General features: G+C 42.5%; 2 protein-coding genes across 2 annotated transcripts in view; both read left to right on the top strand.

Annotated features, from left to right (window-relative positions):
* The window catches only part of LOC308078254 (organic cation/carnitine transporter 2-like), a gene marked incomplete at both ends in the record, with an annotated part of 28,380 nt that extends 22,529 nt beyond the window's left edge, over nt 1-5,851 (top strand). The window contains 6 exons of the mRNA XM_080419375.1: nt 1,914-2,047; nt 2,382-2,428; nt 3,231-3,455; nt 4,019-4,201; nt 5,481-5,584; nt 5,848-5,851. Coding sequence (XP_080275501.1) covers nt 1,914-2,047; nt 2,382-2,428; nt 3,231-3,455; nt 4,019-4,201; nt 5,481-5,584; nt 5,848-5,851 — 697 coding nt within the window. The remainder of the gene's footprint in view (nt 1-1,913; nt 2,048-2,381; nt 2,429-3,230; nt 3,456-4,018; nt 4,202-5,480; nt 5,585-5,847) is intronic.
* Nucleotides 3,249-26,844, top strand: LOC308078253 (organic cation/carnitine transporter 2-like; the record flags this gene model as incomplete). The annotated part of the gene is made up of 14 exons (XM_080419374.1): nt 3,249-3,455; nt 4,019-4,201; nt 5,481-5,584; nt 6,131-6,285; nt 10,624-10,795; nt 12,744-12,870; nt 13,556-13,662; nt 14,114-14,328; nt 15,132-15,314; nt 16,037-16,172; nt 17,193-17,293; nt 24,260-24,318; nt 25,121-25,204; nt 26,836-26,844. 14 exons carry the CDS (start codon nt 3,249-3,251, stop codon nt 26,842-26,844), a joined length of 1,842 nt encoding a protein of 613 aa, XP_080275500.1.

Genomic DNA, 26,844 nt, shown 5'->3' with positions numbered 1-26,844 from the left:
TTGATTCCTTCCCACACACATGTCTGTGTTGTCACTGCTGTTCCTACTCACTCACCTGCCAGTGAGGATCCCCCAGCGGGAGGACGTAGACCCTTCGTCCTAGTCCCTTACCCAGTCATCTTAACCACACTAGTGCTTGCGTCCAACACCATACATGCTTTCTGAGCTGATGCAGTGGCACACATCGTGGGCAGCTGATTCTAATTAATGATCAATGCTTATCAAACGCTGAAGTCACTTAACGAGCACCATTTAATCCCCATGCAGAGATTCAGCAGCAACAGCAGCCAGTAGGCCACTGCTAAGAGCAAGTGTCTCCGCTGAAACTGTTGCCCCCGCGACCCGACTCCGGATAAGCGGTTGAAGATGGATGGATGGATGGATGGATGACCGTAATGAATTGAATGATTGACAACAGGAAGTGATAGCCATCATTCACGCAGGGCCTCATGGGACTCTGGGAACTGGTGGATAAGGTCAGTGTTAAGCCTGCCATGTTTTTACCCTGAAGTGGAAAACAAACTACAGAATCAGCCCATAGGGTGTCAGGCCCAGAGTTTCTGAACCAGTAGACAGAGAGAGATTAGATTGGCACAGAATAGAGCGGTAAATGTTTTACTTCTAGCAGGAGAAGGAACTCTGGTTTTGTTTATCTTATCTCCAGATTTCAGCGGTTGGTGTGACATCAAAGCCGACTCACTGCTGTGAGCAGCATGTTTCTCTTTCAACTTTCATTCATTTTCCAGCACAGAGGCCTCCAAGACCCTGTGTTGTATGTGTCAAAGATGAGCCTTATCTTTCCATTATCGCAAATAGATACATTCTGTGTGTGTGTGTGTGTGTGTGTGTGTGTGTGTGTGTGTGTGTGTGTGTGTGTGTGTGTGTGTGTGTGTGTGTGTGTGTGTGCGTGTGCGTGTGCGTGTGTGTGTGTGTGTGTGACAGAATACTGCATCCAAAGCAGAAGTGAGAGACATGTATAGAAACCTGTCATTGTAAACTGGGGGTGGGGGGGGGGTTTGTGTTTACCTGCCATGGGAGCCAGCTGTCCTTCTGAAGGGTCAGATATGAGGGGCTGGGCTGCGCTGCGGCCAAGACAATGCTGCGACAGGTGTTGGAGCAAACAGTGTCATGCTGGTAGAAATCTATCAGTGTTTTAACCTCTCACACACACACACACACACACACACACACACACACACACACACACTAGGGGTGGGACGATATGGGTACCTCACGATACGATATATATCACGATATTAGGCCCACGATAACAATATATATCACAATATTCGACGATATTCGATATATTGCGATATCACGATATTCAATATATATTGCAAGAAATTTCACCAACGATATATCACGATATCTGAGAATATCGATATATTGCGATATCACGATATATTGCATGAAATTTCACCAATGATATATCACGATAGTCCTTGTATTCAATTCATAAACACATAAAATAGCACCAAACAGTTCAAAATCATCATTACACAAATACAGAGTAGGAAAAAAAATGTATCACAAAAAAAAAAAAAAAAAAAAAAAATATATATATATATATATATAGCAAAACACATTTTTGGAACAAAATGCCTCAAATCATGAATAGAATGCAGTGTCCGATTGCCGTGAACGACCTAAGAATAAATTGCACCCCTTTCACATTGGCCTATTATAGCGCCACCAGGAGGCCACAATAACGTACCTGACCTGATGGAGACCTGTGCTCCGAGGAGCACTTTTTCTAGTTTTAGATCTAATTCCATAGACAGTCCCATCTCCATGATTTGTATGTCTAGTTCCATCGCCAGTCCAATCCCTATTATTTGTAGGTCTAATCCCATCCCTTTGATTTGTATGTCTAATCCCATCCCCATGATTTGTATGTCTAATTCCATCCCCAGTCCCATCCCCATGATTTGTATGTCTAATCCCAACGCCAGTCCCATCCGCATGATTTGTAGGTCTAATTCCATCGCCAATCCCTTCCCCATGATTTCTATGTCTAATTCCATCGCCAGTCCCATCCCTATGATGTGTAAGTCTAATTCCATCAACAGTCCCATCACCATGATTTGCTGATCTAATTCCATAGACAGCCCCAACTCCACAATTTGTAGATCTAATTCTATCGACACCCAATCCCAAGATTTGTAGGTCTAGTTCCATCGACACCCCATCCCCATGATTTGCAGATTTTATTCCATCGACAGTCCCATCCCCATTATTTGTAGGTTTGATTCCATCACCAGTCCCATCCCCATGATTTGTAGATCTAATTCCATAGACAGTCCCATCCCCATGATTTGTAATTCTATTTCCATCAGAGCAAGACTCTTAACCCCTAATTGCTCCACACTCCTTGAGGGCAGCCATCAGCTGGGTTGAGCTGAAAACTGAGTTTCCCCCATGGGAGCAAGTAGGTCTATATTTGTATTATTATTATGTGGCATGGCATGTGGCATGGCATATGGCATGGGGCATGGAGCATGGCATGGCATGTTGAATATGTTATGTGGCATGACATGGCAAGTAGTATGTGGCGTGGCATGTGGCATGACATGTGTTATATGGAAATAAGGGTTTTGCACTTTATTACATAATGGTGACTATTGTGTTCTATTGAAATTCAGACCGGGTCTGTGTATGTGGACATCATTTTTCTCAAAAAGACATTATTTAAAAAGATGATGCTTAGTTTTTATACTCCAGGTTCCAATAAGTCCAAATAGCAAAGAGAAATAGAAAATGCATACCAAACAAGAGCTTGGGTATTAAGAGGATATACATTAAAAAAAAATCAACAAACTGTGAAAAAAAAGTACTCTTCTGTAAGTGTATTTATGCATATAAGCTTGTGTGTGTGATGATATTACATTTTTATGAACCCTCTCCTTCCTTTTTTAATCCTTAAATAATTAAACCCTATATGTTAACCGGGGTCCCCCAGGGGTCTATACTAGGCTCCCTCGTTTTTACCTCAACACTAAATATATTTGCATAAAAGTGCCAATGTACAAGCTTATTACATTCCTACATTCCTGAGCCTCGCACTAAGAGGGATTATGAGGAGGTCTTGGACAGTGGGGGAGCAGTGGGGGGGCTTGTATTTTGTGTGCCCATTGTTCCCCGACGTGTCTGACATCGTGTCCTGACTTGATGAGGTATTTAGTGTCAGCCAGAAGAGGAGATTCTTGAATCTTGATTCTCTTCATTCTCAGACTCCTGGGTCTTTGGCCATGAAGGACTACGAGGAGACCACAGCCTTCCTTGGACAGTGGGGACGCTTCCAGCAGACCGTGTTCTTCCTGCTCTGTCTCAGCACCATTCCCAATGGCTTCACTGCGTTCTCTGTCATCTTCCTGGCTGACACCCCCCGCCACCACTGCCTGGTTCCAGATGTCAACCTAACTGCAGAGTGGCGCAAGGCCATCATCCCAGTAGAGGTGAGCACCTGACGCCAGTGTTTTGTTCTCTACGACCCCCAAAATGATATGTACTGTATTTGGCCGCGGATCTCCATCTCAAAATATTTACAAATGTTCGCTTTAAAAAATATATATTCATAGATTTGCAAAAAAAAAATCGCAATTTAAAAAGAAATTAGCAGATCTACAAGCTCATAGTGCGGCTATGAGCGCTATGAGCTTGTATATCTGCTATTTTTGAATAGCCAAAGTATAAAATATGGATAAAGGGGTTAAAGTGATTGTAAAGCTTTATTAACTAATTTTGCTGGGGACCCCCTGGTACTTCCCCCCCCCCCCCCCCCCCACCCCAAGGACCCCATGGGGCCCCCCGGACCGCACTTAAGAGAACCAATGCTTTACGACATGTTTCCATATGTTAACATACATCGGTATGGGCTATCTGTTATCGGTCACATTGTTAATTATAAACATGGGTATCGGTAGGGGGCCAGGATTTCCATATGGGTTCATCCCTAGTCGCCATACATACCATACATACGGCTTATTGCACTGTAATAGAGGTTATTATATTTGACAAGGTGGTGAACGGACAGGAGGAGCAGAGCCGATGCCACCGGTACAGACTGGACGAGGTCAGGAACCTGTCTGCTCTGGGCTACATCCCCGGTCGGGACGTGAACCTCACTGAACTGAGACAGGAGAGCTGTGTGGACGGATGGAGCTACAGCCAAGACATCTACCAGTCCACCATCGTCACGGAGGTCAGTGCGTGCGTGTGTGTGTGTGTGTGTGTGTGTGTGTGTGTGTGTGTGTGTGTGTGTGTGTGTGTGTGTGTGTGTGTGTGTGTGTGTGTGTGTGTGTGTGTGTGTGTGTGTGTGTGTGTGTGTGTGTGTGTGTGTGTGTGTGTGTGTGCATCAGTGGTGGAAAAAGTACTTACATTTTTTACTTAAGTAAAAGTATCGATACTGCAATATAGAAATACTCTGTTACAAGTAAAAGTCCAAAAGTATTGGTATCAAAATACACTTAAAGTACAAAAGTAGAAAGTACTCATTATGCAGAATGTCCCATTTCACAAGTTTTCAAATGTATAAAATGTATACAAATCTTTTGAAAATAGCAGATCTACAATATCACATTTGTCGCATCGCAACGCATTGTGAGCTTGTAGATCGGCTATTTTCAAATGGCTGAAATGGTTAATGTATGTTTTGTAATAATAATCAAAATCTACAAAGTAACTAACTAAAGTTTTCAAATAATTGTAGTGGAGTAAAAGTAAAATATTTGCCTCTGAGATGTACTGGAGTAGAAGTAATAGTATTGAAAATAGGAAAGACTCCAGTAAAGTCCAAATACCTCAGCATCGTACTTAAGTAAATGTACTTAGTTACTTTCCACCACTGGCGTGCTTGCATGTGTTTACAGTCAGTGTTTTCAGTCTCGAAACTAGAGGGAGCGTAAACAACAATCTGGCACCACCCACCCATAAAACAAACATGGGCAAATTCTCCTTCTACAGCACGGCCACCAAGCTATGGAATAGTCTCACCCCATTCCTCAAAAAATGCAGTTCTCTGGGCTCATTTATAACAGCCCTAAAAACTCATCTTTCTGGAGGCCAAAAGAGGAGGTAGTACCAGTTTCCCGGTAGACAGATGATGCCCCTCCCCTTTTTTGTATATATATATATATTTTCATGCTTTTTTTGTACATAGTGGTATTTTTTCTCTGTATTTTTATGTTGATATTTGAACTGTTTGGTTGCTACTATATATGTCTATGAAATTAATACCAAGGACCCCAACGGAAACAAGTCCGCAAGGACTTTTTTGGTCGGACCTTTTAGACAAAGTATTATAAATGTAACTGTGTTGTTTTACATTCCTTTTGCCAATAAAAATTTCAATCAATCAATCAATCAACACACTTTCAAGTTAACGCTACACAATCCATAACTTTAGTGAATACAATTTTATCTTAACCAAAGGTGCACCCGGAAGTGTCAATCCTTGTTTACTGTAAATTCTCAACCTGCAGTTTGACCTGGTATGCAGCAACCAGTGGAAGCAACCGTTCACCTCCTCAGTGTACTTACTGGGACTTTTGTGTGGATGCTTCTTCTCTGGACAGATCTCAGACAGGTATTTGAAACCCATGGCATGATTATTTAATAATGACCCATGACGCTCCGTCTCTTCAGGCTTGTGGGGAAATGGCCTGAAATTAATGAGTACTTGACCTTCAGGATGGTCAGTTATCCTGTGTTATCGTTGGTTTATCTGGTTTATAATCCACCAATAATAACTAACAGTTTGAGCCTTTGTCCAGATGTGTATGGCTGGCCTATTAGAAAGAAAACGTATTTTATCTGTGAACGTGTATGTTGTATGTGTACCACTTCTAGATAATGTTTTAGTAGAATGACAACTTTATGTATTGTTATAACTGCTCAAAGGCCTCTTTTGAATAAATGATCCAGATGTATGTTGGTTATTGTTAGTGGTGGAAAAAGTAATCAAATGTTTTCTTTGGCCTACAATATAAAATGTATTATATTTTGGTATTGCCACTTTAACTTAAGTAAAGCATCGGAGTACTTTTTCCACCACTGCTAACAAGTAAATTGTAAAAGGAAAGAGAAACAAAACACGTGTTGGCTAATTTTGTCTCCTTTTTTATTTTTAAAGGTTTGGAAGGAAGCCTGTTATGTTTGCAAGCATGGCAGTCCAGACACTTTTTACCTTTGTCGAAATCTTCTCTCCCTCGTGGACGGTGTTCTCTATCCTCTTCTTCATCGTTGCTTTGGGCCAGAACTCCAACCATATTGCTGCTTTTGTCATAGGTAGGCCTATGTAACAACTACTCACATGTAGCCTGATTATCAGACTGAAGCTCCGTGGAGCTTCAGTCTGAAATTGTCTCCAGTGCAGTGGTGGAAAAAGTACTCAAATTCTTTACTTAAGTAAAAGTACCAATACTGCAATATAAAAATACTCTGTTACAAGTAAAAATCCAAAATTAAAAATGTACTTGAGTAAAAGTACAAAAGTATTGGCATCAAAATGTACTTAAAGTACCAAAAGTAAAAGTACTGAATATTTGAAAATAGCCGATCTACAAGCTCACAACGCGTCGCGATGCGACGCGTTGTGAGCTTGTAGATCTGCTATTTTCAAATAGCCTATGTATAAAATAGGGCTGAAGTGGTTAAGGAATGTTTCATTATATCATAGTTTATATCTGAAAAGTAACTAGTAACTAAAGTTTTCAAATAATTGTAGTGGAGTAAAAGTACAATATTTGCCTCTGAGATGTAGTGGAGTAGAAGTAAAAGTATTGGAAATTGGAAATACTCAAGTAAAGTACAAATACCTCAAAATTGTACTTAAGTACAGTACTTGAGTAAATGTACTTGGTTACTTTCCACCACTGCTCCAGTGTCGGCGATTACAAGGGGGAGGGGATTCGAATTTCCCTAAACCAATCACAAGAGATCCACGGATCCGCCTACATCTGACATCATCGCACAGCTGGCTTTAGCAGATGTTTGCTGATTGGCTTGTCGTTAGACCCGCCCCCACCTCCGACTCTCATTGGACGGTACTTTTTGTACCGCATAAATCCTAGGTTCACATCACAACACCAGACCAAGAGGGGCGGTCCACTCGGAGAGTGGGCGGGGTCTATGGTCTGGAACCAGGCTAACTCACATGTTGAGAATGGATGGGAATGTGCTGAATGTAACATGTAGCCTACTATCTATTTAAGCCTGATTTATACTTTGTTGTGTGACGGAGTCATGGCTGAAAATAACTGATCAACAAGCTCACAGCACGGCACGGTAGCTTGTAGATCTGCTATTTTTGGCCTGCGACTCCAGCATTAGGAATGCAATGAAATGATACATAAGACGTACTGTGCATATCGATATTATTGCAAAATACAGTGTCAAGGTCATAAGTGCAGCGGCTAAAAGCAATATTTTGGGAGAATCGTTCACTTGGTGATACAAGCGTGAAACTTGGTACAGATCATCTTTAGAGGTCATTTATCGATTTTTTTAATCGAGCCACTTGAAAATCAAAGATGGCGGCCATTTATTTAAAGATAGCTGCCAAAATGTGTCTGATTTAGCTTTTCAGCATATTTTTGCCTATGCTTTTGTGATGTCAATCACCAAAACACCAAATAGAGCTCCCCTAGTATACTTCTGAACATTTGCAACATTATTCTTTAGTTTTTTCTAAACTGTTTTTAATGTTTTACAATTAAAAAAACAAGATATAGGCTAAATCGGGGATTAAACCAATAGAAATTAAAAAGAAAATCTCAAGATTTCTGAACATGTAGTTATTTTTAACTGCTGTGGGTGGAGGAGGGATTTGTGAGGGTTAATTGGTCAGCAGGTGTTTCCAACTATCTAATTAAGCTCTCCTCTATATAGGTGCAGGCTGTGACTGCCTTCAGTTTCTGACACACAACAGAGTGAGAGCGAGCGCTTAGCAAGTTGAGCTGCCAGTGACTAGTCTTCTACCAAACCAGGGCTCTGGGCTCTGGTTTGCCCCCCCCCCCGGGTCCCTGGGTGGCTGCCCGGGCAAACTGCGGCCGAAAAACCCGGGAAAAAGTGTGAAAATCGCACTGTGTTTGAAGGCCCCGCGAGGTCGGGGGCTCTGGCCTCTCCCCTGCGTGAAATTTCGCGTGGTCGGAAAGTGGCCACTGGTGCCAGCGGGTAGCTATGGAGCATGCCCGGAACCGGGGCATGTTCCTGGGGCAGTGTCGGCGCCGCGAGAGGCCCCAAATCCTGGAGGATTCGGAAAAAAGCCAGGATTTCTTCAGAGTCCAGAGCTCCCAGGAAGCTCTGGGCTCAGGGCCTCTCCCCTGCGTGAAATTTCGCGCGGTCGGAGAGTGGCCACTGGTGCCAGCGGTTAGCTATGGAGCATGCCCGGAACCGGGGCATGTTTCTGGGGCAGTGTCGGGGCCGCGAGGGGTCCCCTGTCCTGGATCTCCGCGTCGTACCTCCCTGTCACCTGCCCGTAGCCCAGGAGGCGTCTGGCTCACGCCTGCCTCCCTCCTTTGAAAAAGTCTCCCGGGCGAGACGCCGACTCGCTCCAGACCGTACCTATGGAGCTTGGCCGTGGCGATGCCCAGCGCGAGGCTCCGTCTCGGGTGGCGGCGCGGGCCCGCTCCTCCTGGATCTCCGCGTTGTACCTCCCTGTCCCCTCCCCGTGGCCCAGGAGGCGTAGGGCTGGTCCCTGCCTCCCTCCTGTGAAAAAGTCTCCCGGGCGAGGCGCCGACTTGTTCCAGAACGTACCTATGGAGCCTGGCCGTCGCGAAGAACCATGAAATTGGAGAGGCCTCCGCTCGGGCACGGCCGGGCGGACGGGCGCCCTGGAGGTCCTCGTGGAGCCCAGGGAGACCTGGGCTCTGCCATGGCCCCCTCCTTTGAAATTCTCTCCCGGTAGTTTCGCCAACTCTTCCCATCCCGGTTGTATGGAACCGGCGCGCGGACGCCGACGGACGGGACGACGGCAGGCCCAAGAGAGGCCTCCGGTCGGACGCGGTCGGGCGGCCTGGCACCCTGGAAGTCCTCGTGGAGCCCACGAGGACCTGGGCTCTGCCATGGCCCCCTCCTTTGAAATTCTCTCCCGGGAGTTTCGCCAACTTTTCCCAGCCCGGATATATGGACCAGCGTGCGGACGCTGGGGACACGGACGGCAGGCCTGCCCGAACGCAGGGCCCGCCGTCGGCCACGGTGGCCACTCTAGTCATGCACTGTGATCCACGGGAACCATGCCGCCCGCAAGGGCCGTGGAACCCGCTACTTTTCCCTGATAGAATGGCACTCGTAGCCCGCCTCTTGCAAGGGCCCCGCCGGCACCTTCGTGTGCTTCGGTGGACGCTGCTTGCAGCCTGCGGGCCCGACCAGGCGCGGAGGGACCACGTGCGGAGAGGCCCCGGTGGCCTGTCCTCCGCACTCCTCCGCGGCCGACCCCGGCCTAGCGAGACCGAGACGCACCGTCTGCCCTAGTTGCCTTGACACGGACCGCCTGAGGGCCCCGGCTGCCGGCCTCGCCTCGAGCCCCATCGCGGGGCTCGGCGAGGAGATCCGCACGCAGCTGGGGCGCACGCAGCTGGGGCGCACGCAGCTGGGGCGCACGGGCGCGCTCCGGAGACTCCGTTTCTCAGGTAGAAACTAGTGGTTTCCCGAATGTCCCGTTGTACCTCCCTGTCCCGTTGTACCTTCCCATGTCCCGTTCTACCAAACCAGATCTTTCAGGCTCTTTTTGAATAATACATTAGACATATTCTAGACACTTAAGGAAAAAAAAAAAAAAAGAAGGAAATGTATGTATATAGATATTAAAAACTGAAAAAAAAGAAAAAACACTAAAAAATAAATAAAAATAAAAATAAAAATAAAAAAAGACACCCCCCCCCCCAAAAAACAAAACAAAAAAACAAACAAAAAAAACAGGGTGCAACAGATATCGTGATAGCGGCCATTATGGGAAAAAATGGATGCCATATTGGATTTTTGAGTGGCTCGATTAAAAAAGTCAAAGAGTTGACCTAAAGGAATGTTCATGCCAATTTTCACGCTTGTATCACAAAGTGAACGATTGTTCCTACTATCTGCTCTACTGGACAACTTTGATTATGGAGAGGGCCACACTCACTCCAGAGGGCCACATTGCACCTCTTATGTCCGTATTTTAACTTTTTATGTAAATTAATGCCGTACATGGCCATTCTATGTCACACAAAAGTAGAAAAGTTGCCAATCTACAAGCTCAAAACGCGTCGCATTGCGACACATGTTGAGCTTGTAGATTGACTTTTTTTGCTATTTTTTTATTGGACTCCTGAAAAGTACATTTAGTTATACTTATGAAAAAAAACAACATAAAAAAAGACAATAGAAATGTAATACTAGTCATTAAGCTACTAATATAGACTGAAGTAAATAAAGCGGGTCATGTTTGCATGTTTGGAATTGTAACAGCTGAAATCAATAATATATCACTATTCCAATATTAACCTTCAGGCCGCATTAAGTGAAGGTGGGGGCCGCCAGTTGCCCTTGTATGGTCTAGGTTTATGGAAATCTGTGGAACGGAGGAGCTCTAGCCGATAAACGTGTTTTATTCTGGTGTATTTCTCTCCCTCTGCTTCCCTCCAGGTTCTGAGATCTTGACAGGAAACGTGCGTGTCCTGTTTGTGTCTCTGGGAGTGAATCTGTTCTTTACCTCTGGCTACATGATGCTGCCTCTCTTTGCTTATTTCATAAGGGACTGGAAGTATCTTCTGCTGGCTTTATCTCTGCCTTGCCTGCTCTACATACCCCTCTGGTGGTGAGTTAGTCATTGTAGAAGAACCATCACTACTGAGCCAGTAGTAGTGTTTTACTCATAATATTGGGGACTTAATATTATCACTATTATCTGTGACAGCTCACTCTAGTATAGATGCTAATAGTTTCTTTCATTGTCTCCGCCAGGCCGAAAGGCATGGCGAGAGAGTATGTTTTGCCCCCTGTCTGTCCGTCCGTCCGTCCGTCCGTCCGTCCGTCCGTCCGTCCGTCCGTCCGTCCGTCCGTCCTTCTGTCTGTGAGCAGCTAATCTCCGCCACCGTTTGCCCGGTTGCTGTGAAACTGCGCACACACACTCCCTGGATGCCACAGCAGAACCTCTGCCCCACATTTTTCAGATCAGCCATGTCATGGCGCCACCATGAGGGCATTTTTGCAAAACACATTTTTGGAGATTACTCCTACAGATTTGGTCCAAACAACACGCGCATTGGTACACAGTATCTCTATAGTCATGTGATCAACACGGATATGTCCGATTTTCCATATTCCATCCTGATTGGCTAAGATTGGCTTCCAAAGTTTGCAGGATTGGTTCGTTTTGAACAAAATGCCTCAAATCATGAACGCAGCATTTCTGTGAAATTTTCCACGTAGATTCCCACTTGGCCCAGGAAGAAATGCCACTTGAAAATGTTCACATCAGCCTCATGGTGGCGCTATAACAGGCCGATTCACGTTTTTACCTATAACTGCACCGATCTGTGTGAAACTTTGCACGCACACTCCCTAGACGCCAAAGAAAAACCTTTGCCCTGCATTTTTCACATCTGCCTTTTAGAGCGCCAACAGGAGGCTGACTTTTGATCCTTCAGATTCTGTCCAAAAAACATGCAAATCGGTACACAGTATCTCTATAGTCTATAGTCATGTGATCAAGATGGATGTGTCTGATATTTCATATTCCATTCTACTTGCCTAACATTGGCTTACAAAGTTTGCAGGATAGGTCCGTTTTGAACAAAATTCCTCAAATCATGAATTTTGTATGCACATTCCCACTAGGCCGAAGAAATACCCCCCTTTTTACATTGGCCTGTTATAGCGCCACCAGCAGGTCTAATTTAGCAAACCAAATTTTTTGAACATAATCCTGAATGCAGCGTCCGATTGCTGTGAAAAGCCTAAGAAGAAATGGAACCCTTTTCACATTGAACTATTATAGCGCCACCAGGAGGCCATAATAACCTACCTGACCTGGCGGAGACTTGTGCTCCGAGGTGCACTTTTTCTAGTTCTTTTATGAATTCAAATTCTAAAGGGTTTTTCTTTTATTTATTTATTTTATAACTTTATTGAATTTTACAGGAGAAAAAGAACAGGTACTGGAAGGGATATTTCACTTTCAAACATGTTTGGGGTCATTTTTACGTCTACTGAGGCTTTTGTGAGCACCTCAGAAGTTGCTTGATTCAGTATTTAGATATTTGATATTCATTTAATCCGACACGCCCCCTTCCTATACAAACCCATTGTAACTCCATTTTAACCACACCCGTCCTTTGTTCTGGTGACTGATTGTCCTTCTAATGTGTGAGGGGACGTGTTTTGTCAATGACTTACTTTTCATTAATTATTTTTTTTTGCGTTAGATGTACAATATCAGTCACGCTTAACTGGTATCCTTCTTTGAAGCACTGCATTGAAACTGAATACACACTTCCTCTGGATAAGAGCATCTGCTTAATGACTAAATTATAACGTAACATTTTCAGTATAGATTTGAAGGTTATTTTCGTTTTTTGGAGACGTCTTTTTCTCTTAAAATTATTACATTTTGAAAGGATGATTGTTTCTGTTCGCTGTAATCACCTGTATGGGACCATGAATTGCTTTTGAGGTAAAGCCCTTCCGACTGTTTGAGCGTGAACCTCTCTCTACTGTGTTCCATAACCAAAGCGTGGACCTTCTCTCTCCTACCTGCGAGGCAGGTTCATCCCAGAGTCTCCTCGATGGCTGATCTCCCAGGGAAGAATAGAAGAGGCTGAGGCCATACTGCGAGAAGCTGCTAAGAAGAACAACGTAGAGGCTCCGCAGGTCATCCTTAAAGATTATGATGTAAGTTGACTTTAAGTCATACTGTTTAACCTTTTAAATTACATTTATTTCTAATATATATAATTCTTCACTTGCATATTTTTCACAGTAACCATTCCACATACATGTGTTGTGTGAACACTTCCCTAAACACTATAAAATACTATTTGTAATCCCAATGTTCTGGCCCCAACACTGGGAATCACATTTCTAACAGATGCTGTAATGACCACGTAGCTTAGAGGTGTCACTAAAGACCCTCCAAAAAGCATTGTGCACAGACGTTTTGGAGTGCAAGGCATGAAGCCTAATAGACACAGTATAAAGGGACCTGCTACATCTAACATTATGTTCACATATAGACACAGTATAAAGGGACCTGCTACATCTAACATTATGTTCACAAATAGACACAGTATAAAGGGTCCTGCTACATCTAACATTATGTTCACAAATAGACAGCGACCATTATAATTGACTTCACATTTGTCTTTGATGACAGCCGTAGACATTTTGGCATGGAGGGAGAATACATAATGAACTGAGAGGGAGGCTGATGCTTTGTGTCCTGCAGAGCAGTGCTGTAAAGTAACTAAGTCCGTATAGGATTCCGGACTTTTACTTGTAACAGAGTATTTCAATATTGCAATATTGATACTGTTTACTTAAGTAAAACATTTGAGTACTTTTTCCACCACTGCTGCAGAGTGACATGGCAAAGGACAGATGTGACCCAGAGGAGCGTCACAGCGTTCTAGACCTGCTAAGGTTCACCAAAACCAGATCCACAACACTCATACTCTTCCTAGTGTGGTGAGTATCCACAGGTTGTTTTGCACTCACCTTATCACACATACTGTAGAAGGGTATGTTAAGTATGTGCTTCTTTTGCATGTCTTAAGACACATAGACGTAGTATATGCAGTGGTGTAAAGTAACTAAGTACATTGACTTAACTCTTTCACTGCCAAGAGTATTTTCATAAAGTACTCCCCCAGTGCCAGCAATTTGCGTTTTTTTTTATTTTGTAATTTTGTAATTTTTCATTCAAATAAATTATCTGATTGGGTTTTTAAACCCATGATACAGTTCTACCAGTAGAGAGCAACAAATCGACACATAGTTTTTTAATGTATTTGTATTCCTATATGCATGCTTATCTATCTATCTGCCCATCCATCTAGCCATCATCCATCCATCTGTCATCATTGATCAGTACTTACTGCTGGGACAAAGACTGTTGCTGTGTTTGTGTCCCTCCCAGGTTCACTATAAACACTGGCTACTTTGCTCTGTCCCTGAACACATCCCGTCTTCACGGCGACCGCTTTCTCAACTGTTTCATCTCGGCAGCCGTGGGGTTGCCGGCGTCCGTCTCCAGCTGGCTGGCGCTGCAGTATCTTCCCAGGCGGCTGTCTTTGGCACTCAGTATGGCTCTGGGAGGAGGAATGCTGTACTGCATTCAGCTGGTGCCACAAGGTGACTGTAGGGACTTTACCATAGGAAACTAATGAATGTTGGAAGTTACAAGACTACTCCTTCTCAGTCTAAAGATGAAACAAAATGTCATCCTTAACAGCATTCCATACTAACCTCACTCCGTCAAATGGAAGAAGCTTGCGACACACATTTTGTTTCACAGCGTACTTGCATCTGAGACTCCAGTCGCAGAATCGATGACAGACGGAGTTTCATTTTTTCAAGCTACTAGGCAGGTGATTGGATGATCCCGCCCCTAGCAGCTGCTGATTGGTTCGAATGCGCAGCAGTTCGGGCAGCTTTACTCTGTGAGCAATCCCAGACCCTCCTTCCTGAAACCAAATGCAAATGAGATTTCCGGAGGGAGGGGGGTTTACCAGGCTAATTCCATACAGCTTTGGGACGTAATCTTATCTAAAAGAGGAAGGCCAGGCTCCAAGAGTGGCTAACTTGGCATTAATGCCAAATAAAACCAATGCCATTCAGAATTGTGTGTGTGTGTGTGTGTGTGTGTGTGTGTGTGTGTGTGTGTGTGTGTGTGTGTGTGTGTGTGTGTGTGTGTGTGTGTGTGTGTGTGTGTGTGTGTGTGTGTGTGTGTGTGTGTGTGTGTGTGTGTGTGCTGTACATATTCTGCTAATCATTGCAAATGTTGGATATACTGTACAATCAGTAATGTGAAGCACTTGCATGCACATAATGTACACAAATACATACATACATAAATATTTACACACATGCAGCATATCTAAATAGATAGATACATCTGTTCTACTTTATTCTCTTCTATTCTTTTGTTTGCTTAGGTCTACCTGACCTGTCCACAGCACTGGAGATGCTGGGTAAATTGGGCATTTCCACCAGTTTCCAAGTGATTTTTGCCTACACCGCAGAGCTGTACCCAACAGTCATCAGAAACACAGCTGTTGGAACCTGTTCCATGGTTTCCAAAGTGGGCGGTATCCTTGCTCCTTATGTCATGCAACTGAGTACGTTTATGTTTATATAGATCTTGACAACCTCTACTCTGTCAAAGAGTAATAACTATTAGTAGTAATAACTACTATTGCATCTGAACAGATACTTCCGAAGTGAGTTACTGGCACAGAAAAGTGTACCAATTTGACACAGTACTTGGCAAATGGTCTCGCATTTCTATAGCGCCTTTACAAAGTGCGTTACATTCACCCATTCACACATCGATGGTGCAGACAACCATCAATTGACACAGGTCTACGATTGGGATTTCTAAGATCTACATAGATTCTTTATTTATATTTATAGTTTGACTTATACTTGATGGCAGCGAAGCTTATCCCATCGTTCCTGACCCATCAAATCTACTGTTGCTGCTGCTGCTACTATTATGGGAAAAGATCTCCTCTGACCCCAGCCTCCAGCTGTAGACTCTGCTCTATCTCGTGGGGGATTCTGCTCTATCTCGGTGGAGGGGGGGGGGGTTAGAAAATGTATTGATATAAATGTGTGGGAACCATGTGTAGTGTCGCTGCAGGGAGCATCCCCAAGAGTAGAAGCATACCACCACGTCAAACTATAATTGCTATCTCCATATGCAATAATGAGTTAATTAATTAGGCGTTTCCTGACAGAAATATTGGTACTTCAACACTTGTGAACTCCCATTCACATGCTGCATACACACACAGTCTAAACTATTAAGTTATTAAAATGTGCTCTTCTCCATATGCAGGTATATACTACAAGTATATACCATATCTATTGCTGGGTTCTCTGGCTCTTCTGTCTGCCCTGGCCACTCTCTTCCTTCCAGAGACCTTTGGTCGACCTTTGCCTGAAACTTTCCAGCAGATGCCTGTGAGAGAAAGGTATGCTCCTGGGAGAATTACCAGTCTTGATCTAGGAAATAAAGATAGGACATTTGATATGCTATTTTTCCTACGAGGAAGTATATAGGGCTTTAGTGGTTATATGCATTTATATACCACACTAATCCTATGCCTTTTCTTTGCCAGGATAAAGTGTGCATGTTTCGCCATTACAGAGGATGAGACCCCATCTGTGCCCCATCTACGACTAAATTCTACAAATCTTTAATGTTTGTACATTTCTGTATATTTTCAAACATACATATATTTTACTAGTATTGGTTGAAATGTGTCAATTTATTACTTTAAAATAAATAACATTAAAAAATCCATAGATGCCAGTTTACCACTGTCTTTTCCCCAAAACATACAGTAATGTTATGAATCTGAGTCTAATATGAGCACAGCTCCTAACTGAATGCACTGTATCGCAGAAGAAGTCTTGCTTTCACAATGTCTCGTTGATGCTTTCTTCTTCTCCTGTAGTCTGAGGGAGTTTGTAACGTTTCCTTTTACAACACCTGAGGGAAACAAAAGACAGTGAGCCGCCATGTCTGGGTCAAATGTTTATACATCATTCTTCAACATGATCTTACTCCCTGAACCACATGAACCCTAGATTCCCTATTCTGGGGGGGCGAACATTCGGTGAAAGCAGATCTACAAGTTCACAACGCATTGTGTTGCGTGGTGTTGTGAGCTTGTAGAACGGTTATGTTAGGTAAATTTGGGCCCCTATTTGTACCACTGCTATACCCACACCTGCGGCCCATTACCCGTGATCTACTTCCCACTATCCGTGAATTAGGGGTAAGGGAGCTGGCACTGTCCATAAACGCTATTTTGCTTTTGCTATACCCGCTATTCATTATGCCGACTCCACTATTTGTGCCTGGAGGTGTGGCCGTGGGCATGTTTTTGCATTATCCCCAAAATTGATATTTTACCGACACACGTCTGGGACAAGGCATGGTGGAATCTAAAATCACCCGCAATGCCAACTTTGGTAAATGCCAACAGTTTGGTAGGGCGCGCCTGCAATGGACAGACGGCCAGGGCGTACAACGGCACAACATTCGAGGTCTCCCTCTCACCTCTCAACAAATCTCTGAAGTGCAGAAGTGAGAGCGTCAATTCCTTGTGTCAATTGTGTTTATATAAGATGATAGTTTATATAAGATGATAGTCATAGCAATGCTCTCCAAATTACACACTTGAGTTTTATTCATTGATTATTCAGGAAATTGATTGATTGATTGATGTACTTTATTTAGTAAGACATGAGAATGGCAGTACATGGAAGTACAAATTCACAATACAAGGTCTACTAAACTGGGGTCTCATTAAGCACTAAGCTTGTTTAAGATGAGATCCCCATGCACACAAATCATGATGACATATAAGAGACAGTAAGATATACACACTGCTATACAGAATGTCATACAATCAGTTTACAGGTTACTGGTATGAAGAGTGAAAAATATGTACAAGAGAAGAAAGAGAAAGAGGGGGTAGGGGGGTAGATTAGGACTTGGGGTAGGTTAAGACTTAGACAGGGGCCATTTTCGAATTGCAGCCTCCTGAAGGTGTATCTTTAGGGCAGTTTTGAAAGTGAGTAGGGTTTTACACTCCTTTACTCCTTTTGGTAGGGCATTCCACATTTTTGATGAATAGCATGAGAACGAGTTCATTCCCTTTGTTGAGCCAAATCTGGGTTGAACATGATTTGTGGAGCTGCCTCTGGTGTTATGATCATGGACTTCATTAACATTTTGGAAGTATTTTGACAAATACAGGGGGATCCCAATGTTGTGGTTTATCTTGAAGACCAGGCCCATAGCAAGTTGCTGTACTCTGTCCTCAACCCTAAGCCATCCAATCCTAGCAAAATGAGCAGGGGTTAGATGGGTTTTGTGATTGAGGCCAAGAAGTAGCTTTACAAGTTTGTTTTGGGATGTTTGGAGCCTTGTTTTAAGGCCTTGGAGGTGTTGTGATACCATGAAGTGCATGCATAATCATAATAACCTTGTATGAGGGCCCCTGCAAGAAACTTCAGAGTATTCTTACTGACTAGACGATCAATCCTCCACAAATAGCGTGTTCTTTGGTTGACCTTTTTGATCGCTTTTTCTGCGTTTTTGTTACCGGAGAGGTTTGCCTCCAAGATGGAACCCAGATAGGTAATTTCCTCCTTTCTTGTGAACATCATCACCCACTTTGATCGTGAAACTCTCAGCCTTGCTAAGGTTAGGACTGGACCCAAAGAGGATGGATTCAGTTTTACCCAGGTGTAATGAAAGTTTGTTGTCAGAGAGCCAGATGCAGATCTTGTTGAGTTCAGAGCTGAGAGTTTTCACAACCTGCAGCCTGTCCCTGTCCGAGACTAGCAGGGCCGAGTCATCTGCGAACAGGAACAGTTTGCAGTCGCAGGCTGAAGACATATCATTCACATATATCAGGAACAGTAAAGGTCCTAGTATACTTCCTTGAGGAACACCACAAGTCACTGGGAGGGGAGGAGACTGGGTGCCGTTTACTTCCACCACTGCTCCCTCCCTTCCAGGTAGGATCTCATCCAGTTCACCGACGTATCATCAAAATAATGAACTGATTACAAAAATATTAAATTCACTCTAATCAGTAACATGTAGGTGATACATATGTCTATCAAATGTGTTTTTATTGAAAGGCAATCAAAGGCTAGAGCTTATAAAGCAAACGTCGGGTGTATGGTTTACATGTAAAATCCCCACAGTGCGGCTGCTGCGAGAGGAGCTGTGTTGCCAGAATTTGCAAGAGAAATAAGCAACCAGGTCTATGAAAACAAGCCCAAAAGAAGCAACTATAATAGGCGACATGAGCACTTCTAACTATATATGTCGGCCATTAAACAATTTGCATATTTATATATGTTGGCTATTTGAAAATAGCCGATCTACAAGCTCACAACCGTTCTACCATTATTTACAAGCAACTTTACAGAAAAACAAGCCCAAAACACTACCCTTCCTCTTCGCCTTGCCTACTTGTTGTTAATTAGTTGTACAAACTCTTGCTTTATTGTTGTATTGTTTTATTCGATCTTGTTTAGTCGATACACTTATTTGTTTTAGCTCTTGCTCATTTGATTTTGCTATTTGTCTCATCTGTTTAAGAAAGTAGGTAGCTGATATATTGCACTTTTACCTTAGCGCTAGGTATACTCTTGGTTGCTTGTTTTAGCAGAAAATGCACTTAAGACTTCTGGTGATTAGTACTTTTGTTTCCCTACCTATGTTGAATGCACGGTTGCAATAGAGTTGAAAGGAAATCATGGATAATGATCGGATTACAGGTAATTGTCAGGTTAAGATAACCTTTAGGAGTAGCTACAGAGGCTATATGCATCACAATAAATACCAAGCAATGATTATAGACTCTTATTATTAAATAGAAACATGTTCACAGTTTTTGTGTGAATTACACTTTTGTACAGAAGGAGCGAGTGCATTTTCCGTACTCTGGGTACAGAGTAAAACTGATGCTGCTGAGTAAGAGCAGAGTGCAGGATTTTTGTTCATGCTTGATTCATTTGTCACTGTCCAACCCACCTGTATCTGAACAAAGTGGATGTGAGCGAATATGTTTTATAAATTGTTAAAAGGTCAAACATATTTTTTTCTCACACTTGTTTAGAATTTAAAGATAATTCCGTTATTTTGCTTGTGTCACATGTATTTGAAATAATAACCTGGGTGAAGACCACCTGAAAATAAAAATATACTTAGTAGTTTAAGTAAAAGAGGAGATTGTCATTCAGATCAAATTAAACTAAATCTATTTTTTAAATGTCTTTCTGTGGGGGAAGTCAAGCTCTTCTTTTTACCCCATTTCCACAAAAGATACTGGCCCTCATTTATCAACGCGGTGCAGACCAAATAATGGGCGTACGGCGAGATCACCGCAACTTTCGGCATTTATCAATATATCCTGACGTTGCCTTCAGCCTACCGTACGCTGAGATCTCAGGTCTGGTCGAGAGCAGTTGTTGACGTTGGCTGCGCCAGTTTATTCCATTGTAGACATGCGGAGCAGCATAGTCTGACTGTCTGACAGGTATCTGGACACATATATCCACTCCAAAATGTATATCTACACTGATAAATAATCCCTGTAAAAATATAATATTTTATAAACTAATTTAAACAAACTGCTTTAACAGTCATTTGGTTAAGCTTGCAGATCTGGCTGCATTGGCTATTTGAAAATAGCAGATCTACAAGCTCACAACAGGTCGCATCCCGACGCGTTGTGAGCTTGTAGATCTGCTATTTTCAAAATATACGAGCGCTTCTGCAAGCACATTTTCTGGAGTTTAGACCGGCGCAGCGGCGCTGCTGTTATATTTTCATGGCCACCGGGAGATCAGACATTTAACCCATGGTCCAACACACACCAGCCTTCATCCATTAATGTTCTCTCCAGGCTATCTCTCATTAATGTGGTGCAGCATGGGGACTCGCCCGCCCGACGGTCCGAGTCTCACTGGGAAATGGGAATAGCCTTGACTGCTTTATTTTAGTAACTCGAACGCGCACTGCTCGGTATGGGTTAAATACATTAATATACAAACGTATTCGGATCCATTCATGGCGATGTGGTATCATAATCTGTCATTCATGTAAGCTACTAGCCTACTTCATTGACAAAGATTGTACCGTTACGCAGTTGGGCTTCAAGTCGGTGCGTGTGTGTGCGTGTGTGTGTGTGTGTGTGTGTGTGTGTGTGTGTGTGTGTGTGTGTGTGTGTGTGTGTGTGTGTGTGTGTGTGTGTGTGTGTGTGTGTGTGTGTGACTTCACAGGCAGCGAGGCGAGCCGGGGAAACTCTTTCTTATTGGCATTCCATGCTTTATTTGGTCGTATTCTGGTTCGCCATGTCGTAAAATCAGGGCGTTTCGAGAATATTTAAGGGCGTGTTATTTAAATGACGCTCGGTTTCAGCCGTGACATTTATCAAGGCTCCGACCCAATGTACGCTAGGATTGGCTGTGTAGGATTCCTTGATAAATGTGACTTCGGCGTTGGTGTACGGCCGCATTTATGGAAAAATATAAGACGGTTTATATGCTCCGTTGATAAATGAGGGCCATTGTATCTTCCAGTCTTTGCAGTACTATTTTACCCCGGTGTTAAGAATACGACATGACAGAGAAATACAGCCTCACCCAGGGAAGAGCACCCAGGGAAGAACGTCGCAGTGTGGCGCGTTTTGAGCTTGTAGATCTGCTATTTTTTAATTGGAATCCAGATCCTTTTTTTTTTGCTATTTTAGAATTTACATTTATTTATTTTTCATTTCAAATGCATTTAGTTATACTTATGTTAACTTTTTGAACTTAAATTGGACATAAAAAAGACCATAACATTTTAATACTAGTCATTAAGCTACTAATATAGACTGAATCCGATATTAACCTGCGGGCCGCATTAAGTGAAGGTGGGGGCCTCATGTGGCCCCCAGGCCCCCGTGCCAGTTGCCCACCCCTGCCCTATGAGGATGTGAGGCAGTGAAACGGAACAGCTTCCTGTGGCACAGCGTGAAAAGAAAGAGGAGAGTGAAACAAACAGCTTGGGTGTGAAGGGTGTACTCACTGCACCATTGTCGTATATGATGAGGCATAAACTGCAGGTTAGCAGGCTTGTAGTTGTAATAATATGGAGGAGAAGAAGAGAGACGTCAAGGTTCCCAAGTTCCATGTCCATTTATTCAGATTCAGCAACAAACAAACAGCATCATAGAATCCAAGGCAGAGAGCCCTCTCCTGCAGCCCCTCTGGGCACAAGCATCATCCCAAACACCCATCTCACACAGTTCTTATAGTAGACCATTTACCAAAGATGCCATTCTAAATAGCCATATAAGGTATGTACTAAAGATAAGAGCAACGCAAACATAGGTACACAGGCTCAGCTGTTAGATTGACAGCTGTTGCTGCGTTAGAATTAGCACTTTCAGGCATTCACCAGTCACATTCATGATTACTCTTACTTAGTAAACTAACTTAGTATCATTTCTTTATATGTTTTAACTTGCACACTGTTCAGATACCACACCATCATTTAACAAAGTGTGGCTTCATAGAGGTTCAAGTGAAGGTTCAAGTGAACGGCTTGAACTAAGATTTAAGAGCACAGCTTTGCACATCAACAACTTAAAGACATCTACATTGTCGGCCACGAAACAAACCATGTCTTCTGAAAAGCAAAGTGCTTTAATCTGGTGGTGGTTATTTTCTGGAAGATTATCACCAGATTATCACCAGGTTCCTAAAAGCTTTTGGGAGCGCTGTTTGGATCAATGGGGGATTTAAATACTTCATATAAAATAGAATCATTATCCTATAACTGCAACCACTTAAATAGAATTCATGTATATAAAGTTACTCACTATTAACAGTAGCAGGTGTTCTCACACACTACTACAAAGATGTGGACATGTGAAGAAACTGTATCGAGGTCAACGACACCTTGTCTGTAAAGAAACCCTGAATGACACCAATGTCCAAAATACCATCTGCAGAGAGCTGCAATGTGGAGAGACCGGCGAGCCTGTTGAATTCTTTGGACCTTTACCACTTTGTCCACCTGAAGTCGTGTCAGGACTGCAGCTGACCTGCAAACAGCCACAAGGTGGCAGACTAACATTACAGGACACAGGACAAAGGACATTGTTATTTTGGTGGCCTCCTGTGTTCTGTTACATTTAAAATGCTTTCATCTGATTCGAACTGACGTTTGATTGATTGATTTAATACTTTATTAAGGGCCGTTCACACTGAACACTAACTATAACTATAAAGATATAGTTAAAATATTAAATATTTAAATATGTGTCATAGTTATAGTCAATAAATGTAAACAGCACGGAGGTACAGTTAAACATTTACCCGTGAATACAGATACGGGAGCTATATATGTCGTCAATTAAACAATGTGCATATTTATATATGTCACAACCGTTCTACAATTATTTACAAGCAACTTCAGAAAAACAAGCCCAGTGTGGCTTATAATAATCAGACCAGGCAACACTGCAGACAGGGATAAAGCAGTGCAGTGCAGTCTTCTCTTAAAGGTAATGGCATCTGGCACGGTGCAACAAAAAATTAATAATACATATTTTAATTATTTAAATCTTATTATACATAATAGAATAAATTGACACCCAATATTTTACCAGTAACATTTTACACAATAACAGTTATTTTAACACGCAAGATAATTGTTCATTATTGGATAAGGGTTATTCAGGCCTCATCAGTCCCAGTGGATGTTTATTATTATTATTTTTTTGTTCTTTATTTACCCAGGGTAGTAGCTGCAGCACAAGTGTTCATTTTCAGCAACGCCCTGCACATAGCCCTGAAACACACAGACGCCCTGAAACACACAGACAGACAGACAGACAGACAGACAGACAGACACATTAAAACCTGGGAGCTGACTAGTACAACCACAGTCTTATGCTGTTGGCCACTAAGCAGCTCCACTGGAGCAGTTGGGGTTCAGTGCCTTGCTCAAAGGGCGCTTGATTATGGATCCCACCTACGTCCCAGGATATAGACCCGCCTTAGCTGTCTGATTGGCTCCCTGGCAGGCATAGTTTTACTGAGGTTAGGGTTAGGGTTAGGGTTAGGTTTAGGCATAGTTTTACTAAGGTTAGGGTTAGGGTTAGGTTTAGGCATAGTTGCAAAAACGAGAACTGTCAATCACAGCGACTACTGACCAATCACAGCAGGGTTTGCCTGGAGCTACGGTGGGATCCATAATAACGCCTCAAGGGCACTTCAGCGGTGTTGGGGAAGTGGTGAACATTCACTTCCCAACTCGGATTTTTCCTGCCAGTCCGGGGATTCGAACCGGCAACCTTCCGGCAACGAGGGCACTCCTCTAACCTTTAGGCCACCACTGCCCTGGATGTATGGCTTATATTTCTCTATACGTGACTCCTTGACATATTTTCTTCAGACTGTGACAGATCTGTGTGGTTGTGGTGGGATTGGGGATTTATTTGATTGTGTTGATTATTTGTTGTTTCTGTTTTCCCAGATAACCCTGTGGTTAGCCTGCCATACTGTTCTGGTGAGGTGGAGATCGATGGCATCAGGGTGTGCGGTGTTCACTGGGATGACAAACATTCACAAATAGTTTTCAGAGAGCTGGGCTGTGGCAATGCTGTTCTTTAAAAAAAAAACATGGAAGAACTGGGTCAGATGTTTACCACGTCCGTTGCCAGGGCTCTGAGTCCAGTCTTGGGCAGTGTGAGACGGTCCTGGGCCGGTGTGCTGGAGGACTGGTGTCTGTCTACTGTACATGTTGTTGTATATTTAAGAGACACTCTTCTGTATTCTTTGTAAAGAAGATCTGCTGAAGAAAAGGCTCTATCTGAGTGATTTTTTTCTGCAGTTTTGAGTCTACACTTTGCATTTTGTATTTGATATAGTAACTACTGTATATAAGATTATTTAAGAATTTACTCCATATTTTACTTAGGTATTTGTTACTCATGTATCATTTTCTAACGGGAAAAAAAGAAATGTTTATATGAGACTGTAAAACAGGCATTCTGGACATTGAAGTGGATAAAGACCTCTATAGGAACTCAATTTTATATTAATTTAACCCATGAACTTATTTCCAAATTTCTAGACATAATGGACAATGAATTGGAACATTGGAATTGAGATCAGATCAGTTTTTATTTTATTTGAAACTGTCAATTGAGTAATTTTCTCTACTTGTTTTAGTGGTTGAATAATCTTCCTAGTTTTCCTCTACTGTATTTCCTAATTCCTTATCCTAATTCATTCCTATTATATGCTACTAATATTTATCCATTCAAAAGTTTGAATGTAACACCATTTCCACACGACAGGGAATAAAGCAGAGGTTTTTCACTTCACTTCACAGATGGCTTCAGATTCAGAACTACGAGGCTTGGTTTCTGGTGAAGTCATGGAGAACAAGAAGACAGATGTGAAATCCACAGAGGAGGTAAACAACTGTTTTGTTTTGTTTGCCTTGTCTTTAAGTCACATTGACACCATAAGACATCTCCTCACTCCAGTCTCTTCTGCCCATTATTTTGTATTTAAGATGTTTTTGTATGACATTCCCGATTGAAAATAGTGTAGTAAACCTTGTCTCAGGTATGAGAAATGTAAAGAGCCCGCCCACAGAATATTTCTACTGTAAACATTAATAACGGAGGCAGAACTTCCAATGTCACGTTAACAGGATACTTTATTTATTTAAATAGTAGTAGTCGTAGTAGTCTCCATTGACTGTAGGAGACCACTTTTAAAACTGAAGAGCGGCAGCCCTACACAGCATGCGAGCGGAACAGTGAACACCCACCCCCCAACAGTGAGTGCAAGACAGACTGCTCAGCTGGCTTCGCCTGTAACGTGGACTGAGCGCCAGTGGTGGAAAGTAACTAAGTACATTTACTTAAGTACTGTACTTAAGTACAATTTTGAGGTATTTGTACTTTACTTGAGTATTTCCAATTTCCAATATTTTTACTTCTACTCCACTACATCTCAGAGGCAAATATTGTACTTTTACTCCACTACATTTACTTGAAAACTTTAGTTACTAGTTACTTTGCAGATATAAACTATGATATAATGAAACATGCATTAACCACTTCAGCCCTATTTAATACATAGGCTATTTGAAAATCGCCGATCTACAAGCTCACAACGCGTCGCATCGCGACGCGTTGTGAGCTTGTAGATCTGCTATTTTCAAATATTTAGTACTTTTACTTTTGGTACTTTAAGTACATTTTGATGACAATACTTTTGTACTTTTACTCAAGTAATTTTTTTATTCTGGACTTTTACTTGTAACAGAGTATTTTTATATTGCAGTATTGATACTTTTACTTAAGTAAAGAATTTGAGTACTTTTTCCACCACTGCTGAGCGCTCTCCAGACATCCCTGTCTCTTCTGAGTTCACACTTTTATAGTGTCCCTTCACCTTCAAAACAATCATGTCCAGCCGCGATTGATCAGCGCTCCGTCTGTCAGTCACAATCAGGTGAGTGCCATCAGTCTGTGATTGTCATTGTCAGCGTCACCCATAGTGCAGGTTCACTGCAATAGTGAGGAAACAAACTCTCAAACACTAAAGTAAGTTTTGATTATGATTGTAGGACCTGGAAATGACTCTGGTTTGCACAAAAGATCATTTGAACATCAGAGACTGTGTCCACCGGAAGTCTTGTAAGAAAGTCAAACCAGCTGAAATCTATTGTAAAGGTAACACACCTACTTTCACTGATAATGTTAAACTACATGTGTTATTAGTTATTGTGATTTTAACTAAACGCTGGTGAGCTAACCAATTCTGATGATTTTTTTAAATGATGATGATGATGATCTCATTTGCTTTATTCAACCAACAAAGTCAACAACACAAAGTGATGTATCGTTTTGGATTCATGGAGGTCCTTAGGATTGCCACAGTCCTTGTGATTGTGCTGCTGCTGATTCTCCTCAGCCTGTGTGTGAGAACACCTGCTACTGTTAATAGAGAGTAACATTATATTCATGTATTCTATTTAAGTGGTTGTAGTCATAGGATAATGATTCTCTTTTATGTGAACCTTGTGAATAGGAGTCTTGA

The sequence above is a fragment of the Gymnoscopelus braueri genome, assembly GCF_963280865.1.
Source record: "Gymnoscopelus braueri genome assembly, chromosome: 22".
Taxonomy (NCBI): domain Eukaryota; kingdom Metazoa; phylum Chordata; class Actinopteri; order Myctophiformes; family Myctophidae; genus Gymnoscopelus; species Gymnoscopelus braueri.
Note: the sequence above shows the minus strand (reverse complement) of the source record. Positions and strands in the feature narration are given on the sequence as shown.